The sequence below is a fragment of the Rhinatrema bivittatum genome, chromosome 1, assembly GCF_901001135.1.
Source record: "Rhinatrema bivittatum chromosome 1, aRhiBiv1.1, whole genome shotgun sequence".
Classification (NCBI taxonomy): Eukaryota; Metazoa; Chordata; class Amphibia; order Gymnophiona; family Rhinatrematidae; genus Rhinatrema; species Rhinatrema bivittatum.
The window spans coordinates 80,826,889-80,847,729 of record NC_042615.1 but is presented as its reverse complement, the minus strand read 5'-3'; the positions used below and the strand labels follow the sequence as shown (position 1 = coordinate 80,847,729).

General features: G+C 39.7%; 1 protein-coding gene across 6 annotated transcripts in view; it reads right to left on the bottom strand.

The window, feature by feature from the left end:
• Window positions 1-20,841, bottom strand: part of KLHL2 (kelch like family member 2) — a 334,713-nt gene that overhangs the window by 29,513 nt on the left and 284,359 nt on the right. For all 6 annotated transcript variants that reach the window (XM_029571086.1, XM_029571005.1, XM_029571313.1 and 3 more), the window contains 3 exons: window positions 12,617-12,734; window positions 8,326-8,523; window positions 3,653-3,754 (listed from right to left, as the gene is read on the bottom strand). In XM_029571086.1, coding sequence (XP_029426946.1) covers window positions 3,653-3,754; window positions 8,326-8,523; window positions 12,617-12,734 — 418 coding nt within the window. The remainder of the gene's footprint in view (window positions 1-3,652; window positions 3,755-8,325; window positions 8,524-12,616; window positions 12,735-20,841) is intronic.

The window sequence follows — 20,841 nt, the reverse complement described above, 5'->3', positions numbered from 1 at the left end:
ATGGACACAGTCCACGGACACTCAGGGCACTTCCTAAAACCTGTCGCCATTGAAAAAAGGTGGCATGTGGTCGGTGGCCATCGGGAAGTAGATGCTCAGGAACCAACCACAACACCACAAAAACACACCTACCGTATCCCAAAGGAATCGTTTCACGATGGGGGTCCCCGAGGTGGGGGAAAAATTGAAGAAAAAACGTCTAATTCTTCCGTGAGGAAAAAGTTTTAAACAGAGCTTCTCAAACTGCCAGGCAACAGCACCGCGGAAAAAAGCAGACTGAAGTGGGACCCTGTATAGCTATGGGGTTAGTGGCATGCTGGGCATGCTCAGTGTGCCAGTCAAAGTTCTAGAAAACGTTGACAAAAGTATTCTGTGATGGGCTCCATCTGATGATGTCACCCATCTGTGAGGACTACCATCCTGCTTGTCCTGGGAGAATGCAGTTAGGTAGGCAGACAAGAGATGGAAACAGAGAGATTGTGAGGACTGAGAAGGTCAGTGGGGGTAAAAGAGAGAGAAGCAGCATGGAGAGAGATGAGGAAGGGTGAAAACAATAAAAGATGCAGAGAAATGGCAAGGACAGAGAGATAAAGAGATGGATATAGGAGAGCTTGAAGGGAGATGATGAGAGAGTGTCAGCTTGGAGATGGTGGCGGGTGAGGGAGTAAGAAAAGAGACAGAAATTGGAGAGGAAAGACAATGAAACCAGAAATCTGATAATGGTGAGGGGAGATGAAAGGCTAAAAGGAGGCAATGGAATAGAGAATTAGGGAGATGAAAAGCTAAGACAATGAGATCTGAAGGGGGAGAAGAACAGAGTGAAGTCTAGCTATGAGAGAACAAAGTCAGAAAACTGAAAGGAAAGGATCAATGTCAGATATAGATGTAGAGGAGGAAGTGGAGTAAGTAGAGGTGAAACAGAAAATGAAAATGGAGAAGAGGAAGGCACTGAAAGCAGAAAAAATGACCAGGGCCAACATGATTAGAAAAATAAAATGCCCAAAGATAAAAAAAAGTATTTTTGAGTTTAGTCATTGGTATATGTCAGTTTTGGGAAATATTCATCTCTGATGTCTTTGTATTCTGCAGAGTACAGGGGGAAGTGCATTTCTGTTTCTCTTTGTCCAGTGTTGCACTGCATGCAAAGTATGGCTTCTTGGGACTTCCAGTTCATTTTCTGTCTACATTCTTCTATTTCTAATTTATCGCCCCTTATTCTGTATTAGATGAGGGTCTATCTGTGTGTAGTATTTTATTAGTGTTTATTCTCTATGTAGAGATCTGTAGAAGTCTATTTTCCCAGCAGAACATATATTGGTGTTCTAAAACAGAATATAATATTTGCAGTGTTGCCTTTCATAGGTAGGATTTTTGCTACATGAATCCTGGGAGCTAGCGCTTTTTTTTGTATGGCAAATTTGCTATATAGGTTTTGGAATATATATATATATATATATATTTATTTTTTTTTTGTTTGTTTTTGTTTTACTGAGTTTTGTTTTATTTCCAAATTGCCTGGTAGTAGAGCATTTGTGTTGCTTTTGCTGAGGTGACTCAAAAATGTATTGAAGGGTGGGGCCGCCATCAATAATTTTCACCATACCTCACTAACCCATGTTAAAAACCATTGGCTGCCATTATCTATGAGATTTCAGTTTAAAATAAACTGCCTGATATTTAAAGAAATACATGGGCTTAGGTCTCTAATCTCTCTGACAAGTTAAACAATATATATATTCCAGGTTATAGTCTGAGAACAGTGGACAATAATCTGCCTTTTGTCCCTTCAGCTAAGGTTTGTATGTAAAGTCTGAAATTGATCTCAGACTTTTTTGTGTATAACTCCATTTCACTGGAATGCTTTACGAAAGTTCTTTTCTTGGAAGGGGAATATTTAAAATTAAGGAAGCTGTTAAATTATTTAAGAAGGTGTTTAACTCCCCTTAAGTGGAGATCTTCCATTTACTGCGAGATTTTATTTTATTCACTATTGTGTTTAAGAGGACTAATTTTAATCTTTGGAAGGGTTTAGCAGAGTTGCTTACCTGTAACAAGTGTTCTCCTAGGACAGCAGGATGTTAGTCCTCACAGAACCCACCCGCCACCCCACAGAGTTGGGTTTCTCCTGGGTTTATTTTCTTTTTGTCATGCTTATATGTTACAAGACTGAAGAGGGACCCCGTGTGGACATGTGGATCGTGGCATACTGGACATGCTCAGTGCACTTAGTCAAAGTTCTAGAAACTTTGACAGAAGTTTTCTTATGCTGGACTCCATCCGATGATGTCACCCCACATGTAAGGACTAACATCCTGCTGTCCTAGGAGAACTCAGTATATACCATTACATTTAAATTCATACAAACTTTTGCTGCTCTATTAAACGTAACACCAACTCTTCTCTGGGTTTCTCACCTTGTTATTCTACGATCAAAATGGAATAGGAACTCCAATCCTTCAGCTGAATAAAATGTGTTCCTCCTTTGGAATTATAATGCTTGACTGTCTCAATTAGTTTCCTCTTGGGTCACTATCCTTTCTTTTTCCTATGTACTGTATTAACTCATTTTATATTTCTTGTTGTAAAGCACTGAACAGAATCTATACATAAATAAATAAAATCAACATTGTCTGGAAGATATCACTGATCAGATTTAATAACAGGATGTTCTTTCCACATTCTTGGGAATCCAGAAACTACAACAGTTTTACTATAAAGAAGATTTTCATATAATGCTCCAAATGAGAGAGAAAAATCATCTATAAAATGTAATAATGTGAAATAAATATCAACCCAACTATTATGTATTTACTAGAACTGGCACACGGAGTTCAGCCCAGTGATTCAGTGGTAATGTTGTGTATGGCCATGAGGAAAATCCTGGTTTTTAATTCACAGCTTAGGTCTTCCGCTCCCCAAGTTGGTTGGGGCTGGGGATGCTGTAGAGGCAGTATATTATAGTCATTGCACAATGGTGACACTTAGTGGCCTAGTGCAAGTTTTCTGAAGGAGCCCAAGTGCATAGCTACCAGCCAAGAACTGTCACTGCAATGACTGGGCTATGGCAGAACTGGAGGGAATGCAAAATAGTGAAAGAATCCCTGGGAAATGGAGGCTAATGGCATCAAATCCCAGACTTGTCACCGCTTGGGTTGAAGGAAACTGCTGAGCCTCTGCAAAATACAACTATTTGATTTTAAGATGTTTTACTTCACTTTTTCCCTTTAAACAAACAAAATTTGGAAATTCTGTAGTAAACCTTTTATTAGATACTTTCAAAATATCTTTGTATATGTATAGTGAAAATATACTGTATCTTATAGGGCACAAAAAGAAAATTAAGTTTATCTTCAGCATTTCCATTCATCAATTTTATGAATTTAATTTTTGCTAAACCAGGCCAATGAATACATACAGCTAGGATCAACCCAGGCTCAACAGAACCTTCCTGCAAAAAACTGATTCTCCAGTCCTGGCTGGAGTTGAGCCTGGGTAAAAAAAAAAAAGTTCACTAGCTACTCCAGGGCTTCAGTCAGGAAAATCCAAGGACCAATTTTAGTTTGCTGGTCATTCAGTTAGCAGACACCAGAAGAAATAAACAACTATATGCATTGCAACTAGTTGTCTGGATGAGTTAATTATCAGTGCATACCTCCAACAACACCTACACCAACACTGCTCCTTCTTGTGTTCATTGGTGCTACATGAAACCATTCATTAGCCTTTGTATTGTAGGCCTCAACAGATGCCAAACCTGTAAACACAAATAAATCCTCTTCAGGAGATTTTCTAAATCTGTAAGCAATGTATCAGTTAGCCAGGACTCAAAGATAGCACAGCATTAGCAGCTGTTATTGAGGTGAACAAGCTATTGTAATAGATGTTAGAAAACGTGATTAGGAAAACAAACAAAATCTTAAGGAAGTCATGCAAAAGTGGCCAGAGCTGAAGCTATGCAAATTTAGCAGGGAAGGGTGCGAGTCCATTGACCTTATAAGTGATGAAAAGGAGTTGATTTGTACAATGCCGCTAGCACAGACTGCAGTATATAAATCATGAAACTTTTTTGGGGGGTTTTTTTTTTTTTTTTAGAATTTTCATTACTTAAAGGTCAAAAAATATTTAATGATGTGAATTTTACAATGGATATCTCTGAATGAGTCTGTAACAACACCCCCCTAAATCCCAACCCACCTCCCAAATAGCAAAGTAGCCCCTTACAATGGCCTATATATACAGTATCAGACTGAGCTCAGTCTGATACTGTATATATGGGCCAGTCTGATATTGATACTAAACCTATGCGTGTAAGTTATAAAGTAGCATGTATTTTTGTTTGCAGTGAGAGATATGTGTTTTATGGGTACACGTGCGGCCCTTTTAAAATCTTCCTTTAAATGTTGAAAGTGAAATCTCATGGCATAAGAAACGTCATTCCAAGCTGGTTAGGTCAATAGATCATTAACATTTCTACCATTTTACTAGCAAGAGGTTTAAATGGTTTGCAAATTAATCTAATAGTCTACTGGTTGATATTTGAGTTAGCTGGACAAATCCCGTGGTTTGAATATCTGGCCCCTTTGACCACATAAAATTTATTTGGATAAATTGGCGGCATTCTGAGGATATTTGGGTTGGAGTTAACTTAGTTGGATAACTTATGCAGCTAACCCCAATATTCAGAGTTAGCCAAATAAGTCATTTGGCTAAGTCTGGACATGCCTCAGAGAAGGGGTTAAGGTTTTCTAGGTACATATACACAATTTTATTGTAACTGGCTACATTCAAATTATATAGCTGGTTAATGGTCAAAAAAAAATAATTTAAAAAATTGTTCGAAGGCCTGCAGACTTGATCACAGATCTCCCAGCACTCCAATTTTCAGAAAGTAATGTAGACAGCGTGCTTGATTTCCCCTACCCCTCAAAAGACTGTTATAAAGGTATGGGCTTATTCGCCTGAAGAGCAGTCTCCCCCCCCCCCCCCCCCCTCTCCAAGATTTATTAGCACACATTGGCACACCTAAAACCGCCTAAGACCATTGGGATCACGGTACAATCGTATCACTCCTAGTGGCTTTCATTATTGCTGTCAGAATGGCTTACGCTTACAGCACTGCCATCAAAGCAATGCTGGAAGCCGCCAGGAGCGATACAACTGAACCACAATCCTAGTGATTTTCAGAAATGCTGGGAGGGTTCAGGTTGGTAGCCTCTCATCATAGGAGAGATGTTCCATCCATATCATTTTTGTCACCCTCCTCTTCACCGTTTCTAGTTCCTCCATGCCCTTCTTGAGTTGGAGTGACAAGAACTGCACACAATACTCACGGGGCAGTTACACCATGGCTTGATACAGGGGCAATATGATATTTTCCATTTTATTCTTCATTCCTTTTCGGATCTTTCCTAATATTCTATTTGCTTTTTTGACTGCTACCGCAGATTGAGCCAAAGATTTCAACATATTATCCACAAGGACTCCAAGGTTCTTTGCCTGGGTAGTGACTCCCAATACAGAACTCAATAGTGTGTACCTGTAATTGAGATTATTTTTCCCAATATGCATCACTTTGCACTTTTCCACATTAAATCATCTACCATTCACTTGCCCAATTTCCTAGCCTCAAAGTCCTTCTGCAGTTCCTCATAATCCACTGCCATTTTAACAGCTTTGAATAATTTTGCGTCACCTGCAAATTTGATCCCCTCACTCGTTGTTCCCTTTCCAGATCATGTATGAATATGTTAAACAGCCCAGGTCTACTAATGACTTTTCTTCATTTGGAAAACTGGCCATTTACCCTGCTACCATTCACAAAAGAACACTGCCTCATATCCCATGACATTGTAATTTCCTGAGGTGTCTCTCTCATGGTGGACTTTGTCAAACACCTTCTGAAAATCAAAATACACTTTATTTCAACCAGCTCACCTTTATCTACATGTTTATTTATACCTCCAAAAAATTCAAAAAGATTGGTAAGACAAGACTTTCTCATGTTAAAATCATGTTGACTTTTACCCATTAAGCCATGTCTATCTATATGGCTGGTGATTTTGTTTTTAAGAATGTCTTTACTATTTTGCTTGGCACCGACATCAGGCTCAATGCTCTATAGTTTCCAGGATTACCCTAGAGCCCTTTTCAAAAATTGGCATCACATTAGCCTTCTTCCATTCTTCAGGAATCATGGCTGTTTTAGGTTTTAGATTAATAACAAGTTTACAATTTCATGTTTTAATTCCTTTAGAACTCTGGTGTGGATGCCATCTGTTTACGGTGATTTGTTATTCTTTAGTTGTCAATCTGATCTATTATATCCTCCATTGCCATAGATATTTGTTTTAGTTACTCAGAATCTCCACTATTAAAGAATGTTTCAGTTAGGGGTATGTTCCAAACATCCTCCTCAGTAAAGACCAAGGCAAAGGATTCATTCAGTTTTACTGCTATTTCCTTGTCCTCCTGAGCAACCCTTTTGCCCCTTGGGTCATCTAGTTGTCCAACTGACTCCCAAACAGACTTTTTGCTTTCAATGTACTTCAAAAAGATATTATTAGTTTTTGCCTCAGTAGCAAGCTTTTTCTCAGTCTCTCTTAGCCTGTCTAATTACTGCTTTATATCTAACTTGCTAGTGCTTATGCTCTTGCCTATTTTCACCATTTGGGTCTGCTTTACATTTTTTTGAAAAATGCACTTTTAACTTTAACTGCCTGCTTTACCTCATCATTAAACTACACTGGCAGTCATTTGATCTTCCTTCAACCTTTTTTAATACATGGAATACATTATATCTGGGCTTCCAAAATGATATTTTTAAACAATGTCCACTCCTCATGCAAACATTTAACCCTTGCAATCACTCCTTTTGGTTCTTTTCTTACTAATCTCCTTATTCTATCATTTTAAAGTTATATGCTACATGAGATCCGTCTCTAAATCCTTCTTTGTTGAACAGTGAACAAAAGTATTTGTTTATTGCTTCTGCTTTAAGTTTAGCCATCCTCCGCGTAGTCGTCGTCCTCTCGGTTTTACAATCCTACCTTCCCACTTTTCATTGATATACCTGGAAAAATTCTTATCATCTTGTTTTACCCCTTAGCTTTTTTTCTTCTGCTCATACCTTTGCCATCTTGATTACCTTGTCTTGAATGCTAATCATTTTGGCCTTACTTTATTAGCTACCTCCTTTGAAAACCATACTGGTCTTCTTTGCTTCTTACTTTCCTAACAAAGATTTGTAGCCCTATCTATAGCTCCTTTTAGTTTGGCACACTGTAGCTTTATAAAAAAAAAAATATTCACAACCTGAAAGTGCCTCCTTAAGGTAATCCCCATTTTTTTACAGACTTCGTGCTCTTGAAGTCATCCCTCTCTCCCTCTTATATTAAATTATATTGTCTGAGGATCACTGGAATCAATTGATCAACTACCTGGACAGCAGAAACACTTTTTTCCCCCTTTGGACTACTTACCAACAATGCTAGTTAAAGGGTAAGGGGGATCTAAATAGATTTTGGCATAAAGTTCTTGTTCTATTAAGATTATATTGTAAGTGATACTGTTCACTATATCTGGTTTACTTGTTTATTCTTTGCTTCGCGAATAAAATTTTCAATCAACAAAAAAAGAAACACTTTCCCCATTTATAAGTGTCAGGTCCAGTATGGCCCCCCACCCCCCTGCCTAATAGGTCCATTATCATTAATCTGATGAGCACATTTTGAAGGGAATTCAGAATCTGTTCACTTATTAATTCTACAGATGGGATTTTCCACTCCACATCAGGTACATTAAAAATCTCCCACCAGTAACATTTCTCCTTTTACCTCAGTTTTATGTATTTCATTGGTTAGATTTCTAACTAGTTATTCTACTAAACAAAAGAAAAGCAGTAAGTATAAGAATGAAGCAACTGGATGGAAAACAAAGTGCTGGAGCCAGAAGAGCACATATTATGTTCTTCCAGTGACAGTAGCTGTTACATGTCAATTTACATTGGGGGGCAAGAATGTGCAATTCATCATATAGCATATTTTCTATGAATTCTGAATGATTAATACTTTCCTCTTCAAAATTATGCTGGATAATGAAACAAGCAGTTTTGTTCCTCTTGCCCCTTTCACTATCCTTTTCCAAGTAAATAAATATTACATTTGTGATACATAGATGTAACTTCTATTATGCTGCCATGCAAATATTCTGAATACAACATATCCATATGAAATTGCTAAATAATTCCATCACAACAAAATTAATCTCTAAATAATTATGCAAAAATCTAATTTTTATTCCAAGAGTGTTAATTGTTTAAAATAATACCTGTACTTCCATCAAAGCCTCCTACAGCATACAACAGTCCATTGAGCACTGCAGCTCCTAACGTGCTTCTCCTGTCTTGCATGTTAGCCACACTTGTCCACTGGTCCTTCACTGGATCATAGGAATCTACTGTACGAACTCTTAATGAGCCATTGAAGCCACCAACAGCGAAAACCAAGCCACTTGTGTATACCACGCCTGCAACAGAATATTGGAGACATTTACCACTCATCTATAGTATAGAATTAAAATAAAATGGAATGTATGACAGAGTTGCCTTACCAGGTTGGCAAATGGTATGCTAACATATCTAAAATATTAGTGTCAAATCCTTGTGAGCCCATATCAACACGACTCTACCCAATTCTGTCAGAGCTACTCTGAACTTTAGCTCTACTTCCTTCTAAGGTAAAGCCACAGCATTTAAACATTTCTCCTCAAGGTTTTTTTTTTTTTGTTTGTTTGTTTGTTTTGCGCAACAGGACCTCTTGCTTTGGCCATGGTCATGATTTTATGTCCCCAGTAGGGTTGCAGGATATTAACCAACCACAGTGGTTCCCAATGTCAACCAAGAAAGGACTATTTTCAGAACATGGCTCAGACCTTATGTCTGATTGAAGCCAAAAGGTATAGAAAACTTCGATTAAGTAGGCCAAACTAGTTTTAAGGTGCTCCAGATCAGGATAGCTCATTTTTTACATCCCCCTCTTGTCTAGACTACAATGCCTTTTATTTGATCAACAAAAGGATGGTGGATGTGTGGAATGGCAAAAATAATGACAGAACTCAGGACAGTATGGTATAAGAACAAAGGCTCCTTAGTTGCAAATGGGAAGCCAGAGAGCAACAAGGGTCTAAGGCATTATAAGAAAGTTAATTGGGCAAACTAAATGGGCCTTACAGTCCTTATCTGTCATCATATTCTATGTTTCTGTGATATTGGAAGTCCATGAGCTTTTGAAGATCACAAAGGTCTGTCCTTTCATCTGATGAAAACTCTTGGCATATTTTTTTATTGGTTCCATTAAAGATAGTACAACATATAAAAGACTCCTTTTTTTCAGGACCAATATGGCTACTAAAACAATGTGCATCCTGTAAATATAAATCAATGTAATCTTGTGAAGTCTGGTACAAGAGTAAGGTGTGATTTACTTGTTACCCATGCTTTCTTTTGGGCAACCTAAATCTGTCACACATTTAGAGTTACCTTGGTATACTAGAACCCTATAGAACTGAACACAATAAAACTCTTCAATTTAAACATAGAAAAATAGCAACATAGAAGGTATAAAGCTATAAGAGGACACACAAAGGAGACAGAGTCTTTGAAAGGTTTACAACCTAAGGGGGCTGATGTAATAAGGTGCGCTGAAGCTGCTGTGGGTTTGTGCGTGTTTGTACGCGCATTTTCCCGCGCAAAGCTCTATGCGGGGATGTAATAAGAGTTTCGTGCACATACGAACACACTCGCGGACCCACAGTTTTTCCTGCACGAATGCATGCTAACGGCATGCAAAGGAGGCGATTAGCTAATCATAGGCAATGCAGGGAGCCGCGCTAATGCTAGTGCAGGTTTTTTAATGTGAGGTTTTTACCGCCATGGTCAGGGCACGATTTAAATGTCAGCGCTGACTCGGGGGGCTTATGTCGGCATCTGAGCATTCTGAAAATCACCTAGCTGAGCGCCTATCTCAGTGTCCGAGTGACCAGCTTAGCTAGGCACTTTTCTGGGCACCCGAACACATAGATTCTCGACCAAATAAGCGCTTAACTCAGCGTCCGCGTGGCAACAGTAGCTAGGTGCTCAGAAAGGCTAGGCGCTTTTCTTGGTCATGAATGTATGCCGTCGGGCGCCCAGAAAGGCGCCTAGCTACCATTGCTGCTTGGGCGCTGAGCTAGGCACTTACTTAGTCACGCCCGAGCGGCAATGGTAGTTAAGCACCTTTCTGGGCACCCGATCGTGCAGATTTTTCTGCCATGAACAGAGCCCAAGCAGCCTAAAAAGCACCTGGCTGAGTGCCTATCTCAGCTTCAGTGTGGCCAGCTTTTCACAGCGTCCGAGGTAGGCGCTTCCCTGGGTGGACAGATACTCGGCCAGAAGAGCGGCAAGATTGTTGTGAATTAGCATCAATGAAAATATTTGCCATGTTTTCTGCAGCACAGTTATTTGAAATATTAAAAATACTTTCCAGGGTCATACTTTCACTTAATAGGGAGACACGCTCGCTGGCTCACTTGTTTTTATGCATGGATTATCGGCGCGGGTTTTGAGTGTGAATGCGGCCGCTTATTACATAGGCCCTATACCACACTTAGGTACACGCATTTTTCTGTATGTGTGCGTATTTCTGCGCGCAAGTCATTTGCATTATTTTATTTTTTTTTACATCACGCAGAAGCAGCAGCTTCAGCTGCGCACGGTGATCAAAACCCGTGCACATAACGAACGCCTGTTTTGCCGCGGGCCTTGTTACATTGGCCCCTTAATGCAGCAAGAGCACATAGCAGAATGTATTTGGATTTTGTGGTATGTACGATATTTTTAAATAAGATGGCAACAGACAGGACATTTGTCTTATCATGGTTGCAGCACTATGAGTAGAAAGCTTTATGATAGTGGAGAAAATCTCACAGTGTTTAAAAGAAGGGGGCTTAATGACCAAAAATAAAGAAAGAGAAAATGTGGAGGCATGAGACTGTGAAGAAAAAAGGAAAAAAAGAGGCCTGCACAGAACACAGTTGCTAAGAGGAAAGGTAAGGGAGAGATGAGAATGGAAGCAAAGAGGGATAAGTAGAGTATGGCACTACTGAAATGGACTTGACAGTGTTACTTTAAGGCATCATTATACCCTTCTAGACAGCAATGCAGAAATATGATGGTAACATACAGATTTTTTAAAATGTATTTATAGATATTGATATTCCGTGTTATACCAAAAAATAGTCACATGGATTACAAAGTTGATTACAATTGCAATTGGATCTTAGTTTATAATAATCCCAGAATTCATAATCATAAGGGTAGTCTTGGAAAAAGTAGAAGAAGGTAGAGTTTCATAATTGTTAGGCTTGTTGCAGAGAATGTCCATTGTATTTGTCTGCTAGTAGAGTTAAATGGCAAGGGTTGAACAGAAATGAATATAGAAGGAGCAATGCAGGCATCAGGAGAAGGATAGGAAATGTTAGATAAGAAGTTAGAGTAATGCCCTTGGGGGTCAATGAGTGTCTCATGATAAAAGTTGGTAGCCTTTTCATTGAGGAAGTGTCTGTCATGGTAACTGCGTGAAGGCCTGGATAAATAATCATGCCTTGAATTTTCTAAAGTTAAAGTAGCTTTTTTTGAGGCAAAGAAGCTCACCTACTTTACAGGTAGGTGAGTTTAACAACTGTCAAAGGAGAGGAAGAGAACAGGGCCTTTTTGGGAGAACAAAGGTCTCTTGAGGGCATGTAAGGGGAACAGAAGCTGGGAAATATACCTGGGGGCAAATTTGTTCATACATCTGATGACTAGGCAGAGGGTTTCGAATTGTATCCTGTATTTGACCAGGAGCCAATGCAGCTTCTTCAGGATTGGCCTTATGTGGCGTCTGTTGTTTTGGCCGCAATTAATATTCTGGCAGCCATGCTCTGTAGGAGGCATATGAATTTGTGTTCTGAAAGGCTGGAGGAAAGAGAATTGCTCTATAGTATATTTAATTCAAAGTTTTGGTAGAGACACACTGTCTCCAAATCTATATCTGGGTGCACACAAGTTTTAGATGGCGGAGTAAGAAGGAAGAAAGCACTGAGACAGGAGACAATCAACAAAACAGGGTAAAAAAGGACCCATAGCTCTGCATTTTTCAGCTTCTTCTTGTTTGAATATTATTAATAGCATTTTCTTGACGTAAATTATTGGAATGATTTATATACATATAGCACTATCAGGATACAATATGCTTATCAAGATGAACAAGAAGGTTAAGTAATCCTCGCCTCAGAATCCACAATACTGTATTCACTACAATGATCATTACAATATAATACTTTTTCATCTTGTATGAAAAAAGTCTGAACCTTAAATTTAAATTACTGGCATTATTTTCAAGAGCATACAGAGCAGGAAAAATTCTTTTGAAAAACAAAATCTAACAGGTATTCTAATATTACATGTTATGTGACAATTCTTATCTATTTTAATCACACTTAGGTTGTTTGCATTTACTTCAAGCAATGTTCCTAAATCTGGTGTATCAAAATTAGTCACAATTGTTACTACTAAAAATTAAAAAAAACCAGTACAGTATACCTGCCCTGCATCTTCTAGAAGGCAACTCAGCTACCTGGTACCATCGTTCTTCTTTAAAATCGTAACATTCCACACTACGTATAGCTTTTGGTGCTTGGCCACCCACAACTACCATTACCTAGAAAGAAAAATGCAGTTTTACTTTTCATAAGAGTTTTAAAAAATGATTCTCTTTTCATCTATGATAAAATAACATTCAATACATTTTAACACATTCTGAAATGATCCAACAGTATCACCCTTCTGGAGAAAGGTGTCTAGAAATGAAGATATTCATACCAATAGATCCAATGTTTGCTGGGATTTGCACAAGACAAAATAATTTTCTGAATCTGATAAGCACCCGATTAGAAAAGTAGAAGGTGAAGTGAAGCTGCTTACCTGTAACAGGTATTTTCTGCTTAGTCAATACATAATAGTGTCCACAATGGGATTAAGTGGCAGGGCATTTACCTCTCCCCCTCCCCTCAAAAATAAATACATGGTCTCAATCACCACCAAAAGATCAAGTAGAGACCATCCTCAGTACATGGCTTGGATCTTTCATCTGATGTGAGCCAGAAAGTCCAAGATGCACAGGAGTTACACAGTGTTCTACTGCCAGGGAACATAATAGAGAATTTTGCACTCATATCCCAGTTATAATGTACCACTACCAGCTTCACTGAGGAAACGAGCCTAGCAGTCACAGAAATCTGCATCTTGAAAACTAATCTTATTAAAAAAATCATCTCTATGCAACCATCTTGTCTTATCTCTAGCTAATTTTATTTATTTTTGCTGGGTAGCTCCCCCTTTACCCTTTTTCTTCCAGCTCAATTGGAAGCAGTGCTGGGATTCTGATGTGATGAGCCTTCGGTTTTACAACTACCCAGATTTTAATAGACCTTCCTCACTCACTGTTGCTACTCTGGTCATTGCAGCAACGCTCCCGAGGCCAGGGGCCATTGCATCAGTCTTCTTTTGGTTCCCTGTACCATGGACTTTAAATCTGGCTACCAGGTGTCGCCATTAATGAAGATGATGAATCAGACAAAACAATAGTGTGTTATTTTGACAAATGTGCAAAAGTTTTCAGAATTTAGAAAATGTGTGCACGGAATTTTAAATCTGATGCAGAATTTTAAATTTTTTTGCTCAGAATTCCCCCAGGAGTAATATATACCTAGTAACATAGCAATGGCAGCAGAAAATTTCCAAATGGTCAAGCCAGTCTGCCCAGTAGTATCTGCTGTGGAGGTTATTCCCATGTTTCTCTTAAGGATATCAACTGCCGCTGGATTGACTCCAGCCATTGTTCAATATTTATCTTGTGCTTAATTGTCAAAAACTAGCCAATCTGGATGTCAACTCCACTCTATGCCAGTGATGGCAAACTCCAGTAATCTAGTACCACAAATATGCATGAGATAAATTTGCATACAATAGAGGCAGTGCTTGCAAATCTTTATCATGCATATTTATTGTAGTCCTGAAAACCTTACCAGTTTGTGGCACTTGAGGACTGGAGTTCGCCATCACTGCTCTATGCGGATGACATCCAATTTTTTATTCCTGTCAAAGGCTCCTAATCAAGATGCTCTTAACAAGATTTGTAACTATTTAACAGTCATAAAAGAATGTCTTACTAAACAAACTTTTGTTGAAGAAAACAAATACTTTATCTTGTGAGATGTCCCTCTTCCAATGTCCCTGATATACTCTCAATTGATGGAATGTCCATTCCTATTCTGAACTAGGTCCGAAATGTTGGAGTCATCATGGACACGACTCTCACACTTCACCCTCATATTGCGTAGACAGCACCCTTTTCTAGATAGTTTAAGGACTATCATGCATACATTTGTGTTGTCAACTCTAGATTACTGCAATGCGGTTTACCTCAAAGCTTCATACAAACACCTTTATCTGTGGAAATGTACATTCAATGCAATAATTTAAATTACATCTCCCTGAGATTAGCTGGAAGAAGCAGCCTATAAACACCAGAAAAAGCTTGAATTAAATCATTTTCAGTCATGATAAACCAATATCAACCGTCTACTGTAAAGCAAGTTTACATAAATTTAATGATGGGATTTGCTTTTTAAGAGACATCATCCAGATCCTGATTGTATTAAACTTTGAGATTGTTTCAAAAAATGATTCCTCCACATCAGCAAAAGCTATCTAGTCCAATAACCCCCCCCCCTCCCCAAAGATGTGGGTAGCATAATGCCTGAGCTGTAAGTAAGCAAAGAAATGAGATGTTGGAATTGCCCATTGTTCCTGTAATTGTTGGAAGGAATACAAAAAAAAAATCTCAGCACTCACCAATTGCCCAAGACAAAAAAAGCTTTTCAGTTCCCATGCATGAAATACCAAACCTTCCATTCCTAGTGGAAAACACCTATTTCCAATAAAAGATATGAATGGAGAGAGAGAAGGAATTCCCTGCTCATACGCTCCCTCCAACACCTCCAGACCCTGAACGCAGTCCTAACCCAGAACGCATAGGAAGTTAACAGAGTCACTTACCTCCATGAGCAATGCAATAGATTTAAATTTCTCTATGGCCACAACCATTCATTCAGTAGGTCTTCTCCATAAAATTTAGGCCTAGATTCATCGAACTATTGCATGCGATAGGAAGTGGGGCATGTTTTATGGTAATAGCTTATCACAAAGTGCGCTTTCTTAGCACTTTGCATAGGTATTACCGCAGTTTTCACACTCTGCGGTAAGTGCCACAATTGCTGTAATTCCTACCTATAACCACTGGGAGGGGGGGGGGAGGAGAGAGAGAAAGAAAGAGAGAGACTAGCTATAAAGCCCTTCTAATAGTTAGGTATTTATACCTCTATATGAGGCCCACCAAGTACCTCGAGGTGAGGTTTAAGTATTAGTGTGTTGGGGGCCACTTTGACATTCAGAGTGAGATGTACGAACAGCACAGTGCACTCTTGTGAAGATTTGATGTCCTTCAGAGTAAGGAAACTCACCCAGAGATGAGATTTGTACAATGTTCTCTCAACCTAGCTTGATGCTACCCAGGTAGAGAGTCCATCAAGCTAGGTTGAGAAAACATTGTACAAATCTCATCCCTCACTCCGAAGGACATCAAATCTTCACAAGAGTGCACTGTTCGGTTCATACGTCTCACTCTGAATGTCAAAGTGGCCCCTAACCCCTACACTAATACCTAAACCTCACCTCGAGGTACTTGGTGGGCCTCATATAGAGGTATAAATACCTAACTATTAGAAGGGCCTTATAGCTAGGCGCGCTCTCTCTCTCCCCCCCCCCCCTCCCCCGTGGTGGCAATATTGGGGTAGATTTTAAAAGAAGCGCGATCAGCCTACTTTTGCTTGCGCATCAGACTCAAGCAAAAGTACGCTGGATTTTAGTAGATACGCGCGGAGCCGCGCGTATCCACTAAAATCCTGGATCGGCGCGCGCAAGGCTATCGATTTTGTATAGCCTGCGCGCGCCGAGCCGCGCTGCCTCCCCCCGTTCCCTCCAAGGCCACTCCGAAATCGGAGCGGCCTCGGAGGGAACTTTCCTTTGCCCTCCCCTCACCTTACCCTCCCTTCCCCTACCTAACCCACCCACCCGGCCCTGTCTACACCCCCCCCTTACCTTTGTCGGGGGATTTACGCCTCCCGGAGGGAGACATAAATCCCCGCGCGCCAGCGGGCCTGCTGCGCGCCGGGCCGCGACCTGGGGGCGGGTACGGAGGGCGCGGCCACGCCCCCGGGCCGTAGCCACGCCCCCGTACCCGCCCCCAAAACGCTGCCGACACGCCCCCGGAACGCCGCGACGACCGGGCCCGCCCCCCGACACGCCCCCGACACGCCCCCCTCCGAGAACCCCGGGACTTACGCGAGTCCCGGGGCTCTGCGCGCGCCGGGAGGCCTATGTAAAATAGGCTTCCCGGCGCGCAGGGCCCTGCTCGCGTAAATCCGCCCGGTTTTGGGCGGATTTACGCGAGCAGGGCTCTGAAAATCCGCCCCATTATGAGCAAAAACATCGCAAAGTGCTATGAAGCCATATCGAACAGCTTAACGCAAATAAAAGAGGTGTAGTTATTAGCCGCGTTAAAATTGTGCGATATGGGTTCACAACTTGTGAAGCCAGCCCACTTGGCCAGAAATCCCGCCCTAAACTCCACCCCTTTTCTAAATTAGCATTGCACCATGCATTTTGGTGCTTTTCGCATGCGAAAAATGCCTTAACACACGTGAAAAGTCCATAACGCAGCTTGGAAAATAACCCTCTTACTTTGTAAAGCAGCCCAATCATGAATATAGCATGCAACATTGTAAAGCCGTAGGTCTGGGATGACTAGGTCTCTCCTTTCCTTAACATTAGTTGCACACTAATCCTAGCATGTTTATTTTTCCAAATAAAAGAGGACATCATAGCCTTAAATTCCCTCACCTCTTTCCCTCATAACCAAAGTGGAAGCATCTGTAAGGGATACAATAGTTTAGGGAGAATCATCATCTTTATTACTGCACAATGCCCCATAACAGTGAGAGGGAAGGTAGGCCAACATTCAATTAGCAATCTCACCTTAGCAAAGATAGCAGTGGTATTCAATTTATATAAATCCATATGTGAATGGGTAAGCCAAATCCCCAAATATTTCATAGCACAAACATTCCCAGGATCTATAGGAAATGCTTCCAATTTGTGATAATTCTTAGTCCATAAAAAACACCAAACAAGTTGATGCAATTGATGATGTGCAAGAGACAATCCACATGGTTACCCAAAAATAACATATCATCAGCAAACAAACTAAGCTGAACTTGCTTTTGCCCAATGGTTATACACTGGAATGCAACCATAAGTTTTGATTGCTAATGGCACCAGGGTTAAAACATACAATAAGGGAGAAAGAGGGCAGCCTTGTCTGGTTCCATGGTGCAGTTGGAATGAAGAAGAAAACTTCCCATTAAGCAAAATCTGAGCCAACGGCTGCTCATAAAGAATCTGGACCTGACTTATAAATTTATCCCCAAAATTAAATTGTTTTAATACATACCAGAGAAAAGCCCAATCAACCTGGTCGAAAGCCTTTTTCTCTGCATCCAGGCTAACCAACATCCCATCAGAATTCTTCGAACTATCAGACTGAATGGCTAGCAATGCTTTCAAAAGATAGTGATACTCTACCGGTTATGAACCCAGTTTGATCTGGAGAGACTAAGGAATGAATAATCTTGCTAACTCTAGAAGCCAAAACTGCAGTGTAAATTTTAATATCTTGGTTAAGCAAGGATATGGGTCTATAGGATTCAGGGTATTCCCGGTTTAGGAAGGACCACCACTGTAGCCATATTATGCCCCTTCTCGAAGCACCCTCCAGCATGTGCAGCTATGAACATATGTTGAAGAGACTCAAGAATATCGTCTCCCAAAATTTTATAAAATTCTCCACCAATCCCATATGGGCCTGGAGCTTTTCCCAGTTTCAGGGAGTGAATAATTCCCCTGATCTCACCCTCTGAAACAGGGGCATAGAGTCTCAACTGATTCTCCTGGGACAAAAATAGTATCCTGAAAAAAATGCTCTAAAGCTTCAAACGAGGGAATGGCACTTGTATACAGCTGCTCATAAGAAGATCTAAACACCTCTAACATCGCAGGCGCAGACGTACAACTGTGCCCCCGATGATTTATATGGGTTAAAAAAGGCTTAGCTTTGGAATTGCACAGCTAATTAGCGAGTAGCCTACCAGATTGGTTTCCCCATTGGAATAATCTATAATGAAAAATAAAAAAAGATTACATATTGCCTTAGCATCTGACAAACAAATAATCATAGTGACATACAATATATTATAATCTTTATTTTTGTTTTTCAACAATATTCTAAAGAGCACCCTTCTTTTAAAATTTCAAACACAAACCCAAAGAATACCAACCTAAAAATCCCAGCCCATACTTACAAACCATTCATACTTCCTTTCACACATCTATTCTCTAAAAACCTCTCTCAAATCTTTTCCTGTATATTGAAGTATTACAAATATTTCTCTCTTTTCCATACAAGTTTTTCAAAAGCAGAAAAAGATTTTTTGCTGTAAATTTTCATTACTACCAAACAATCACATCCTTTTTCTTCTATAGACACTTATGATATTTTTATACTCTCTTCATCCTCCCGATCTTTCTATATCCTCTTCATCCTCTCAACATGTTTCGCCTTTCCACAAGCTTCTTCAGGAGAGCATAAAACATTTTTTCTGCTGCTCATATGTCTTCAATACATTCGTTTTTACAGTATTCTCATACAGGTGTCATCTGTGCGTCCAAGTAACAACAGACGCATTTACAGATACATTCCTCGACTCCCGCTTTTCAATGTGTCTTAAATGAGCTCCCACAGGATAGCCTATCCCCTTGACTCGTTTGAAATGGATGGCGGTCGGACGCCGTAGCAGTGGTGGTGTCTTTTTTGAAATCGGTAGGGTAACATGTGAGAAAGAATTACGGGATATACCGCAAGAGTGGCTATCCTGTGGGAGCTCATTTAAGACACATTGAAAAGCGGGAGTCTAGGAACGAACCTGTAAATGCGTCTGTTTCTTGGACGCACAGATGAAACCTGTATGAGAATACTGTAAAAATAAATGTATTGAAGGCATGTGAGCAGCAGAAAAAAAATTTTATGCTCTGTGGAAAGGCGAAACATGTTGAGAGGATGAAGAGGATATAGAAAGATCGGGAGGATGAAGAGAGTATGAAAATATCACTAGTGTCTATAGAAGAAAAAGTATGTGATTATTTGGTAGTAATGAAAATTTACAGCAAAAAATCTTTTTCTGCTTTTGAAAAACGTATGGAAAAGAGAGAAATATTTGTAAAACTTCAATATATAGGAAAAGATTTGAGAGAGGTTTTTAGAGAATAGATGTGTGAAAGGAAGTATGAATGGTTTGTAAGAACGGGTTGGGATTTTTAGGTTGATATTCCTTGGGTTTGTGTTTGAAATTTTAAAAGAAGGGTGCTCTTTAGAATATTGTTGAAAAACAAATAAAGATTATAATATATTGTATGTCACTATATGATTTTTTGTTTGTCTGGCTTTTTGTGATATATTATTTATTTGCCAGTGTATTTGTATCATTTTAGCATCTAACAGAGCATTCAAACTCACCATGTACTTTGGAGATCTGTTGCTTCAAATGAGGCAACATATGCTTAACATGAGCAGCTTTGAGACATAACAGTTCCTTAGGAAGTTCTAACATTTGGGCTGCAGACTTGCATTTTTTCTTAGCTTGGTAAGCTATTATATGGCACTGTAACACAGCTTTCGCTGCATTCCAAAAGATGAGAGGATCAGTATCTCCATTTTTCCTTCAAAAAGGGGGCAAACTCTTTGATGTGATATAGCAAAGCATACATTTTCCACCAGAGAGAACCTCTCTTCCCTGTGAATAAAAATTTAGCTACAACCATAGAATGGTCCGAGAATGGTACCTCAATCATATCACAAGTCTGAAGCTTATCAAAAACAGCTTCTGATTTCTCATCATAAATTAGTTTGTGAATGATACATAGGGTTTTGTATTTAATTCTGTGTCAATTGGTAGCAATATGAGGATTAGAGTAAAACGAGAACCCCTTTTCCTTCAAATGTAACATTCACCAGATTTCAAGCAAGTGCAACTCCTGACACAAAAAGCCCATGCCAATAGCATCCTGATTTTTCCTTGCGGTTTTCTCAGGATGGCAGCCTCTTACAGGGTTGCTGACTACATTAAAATCACCCCCAAGAATTGTGTAATCAGGAAAAGACAAGATTACAGTCACTAAAGCAGCAAAATACTTATGGCTATATATATTAGGAGAATAAACATTTGCAATAAGTACATTCCCTTCCAGCTAATGTCCCCACAATAAGGATATAACAACCATCTGGGTCCTTAAACTGTTTATGAAGGCCAAATGTCAAAGATTTGTGAATAAGAATAGCTACTCCATGCTGCCTATTAGAGAAAGAAGAAAAGTAACAACACCCCATCCATTCCTCTTAAGTTTAAGGTGTTCAGCATCTTCTAAATGAGTTTCTTGTTACGTCTCTTAAATTCCATAAGCAGCTTCTTTTTTTTAATGGGAGAATGTAGCCCATCCACATTTAAGAACATAAGAAGAACATAAGAACATGCCATACTGGGTCAGACAGCATCCTGTATCCAACAGTGGCCAATCCAGGCCATGAGAACCTGGCA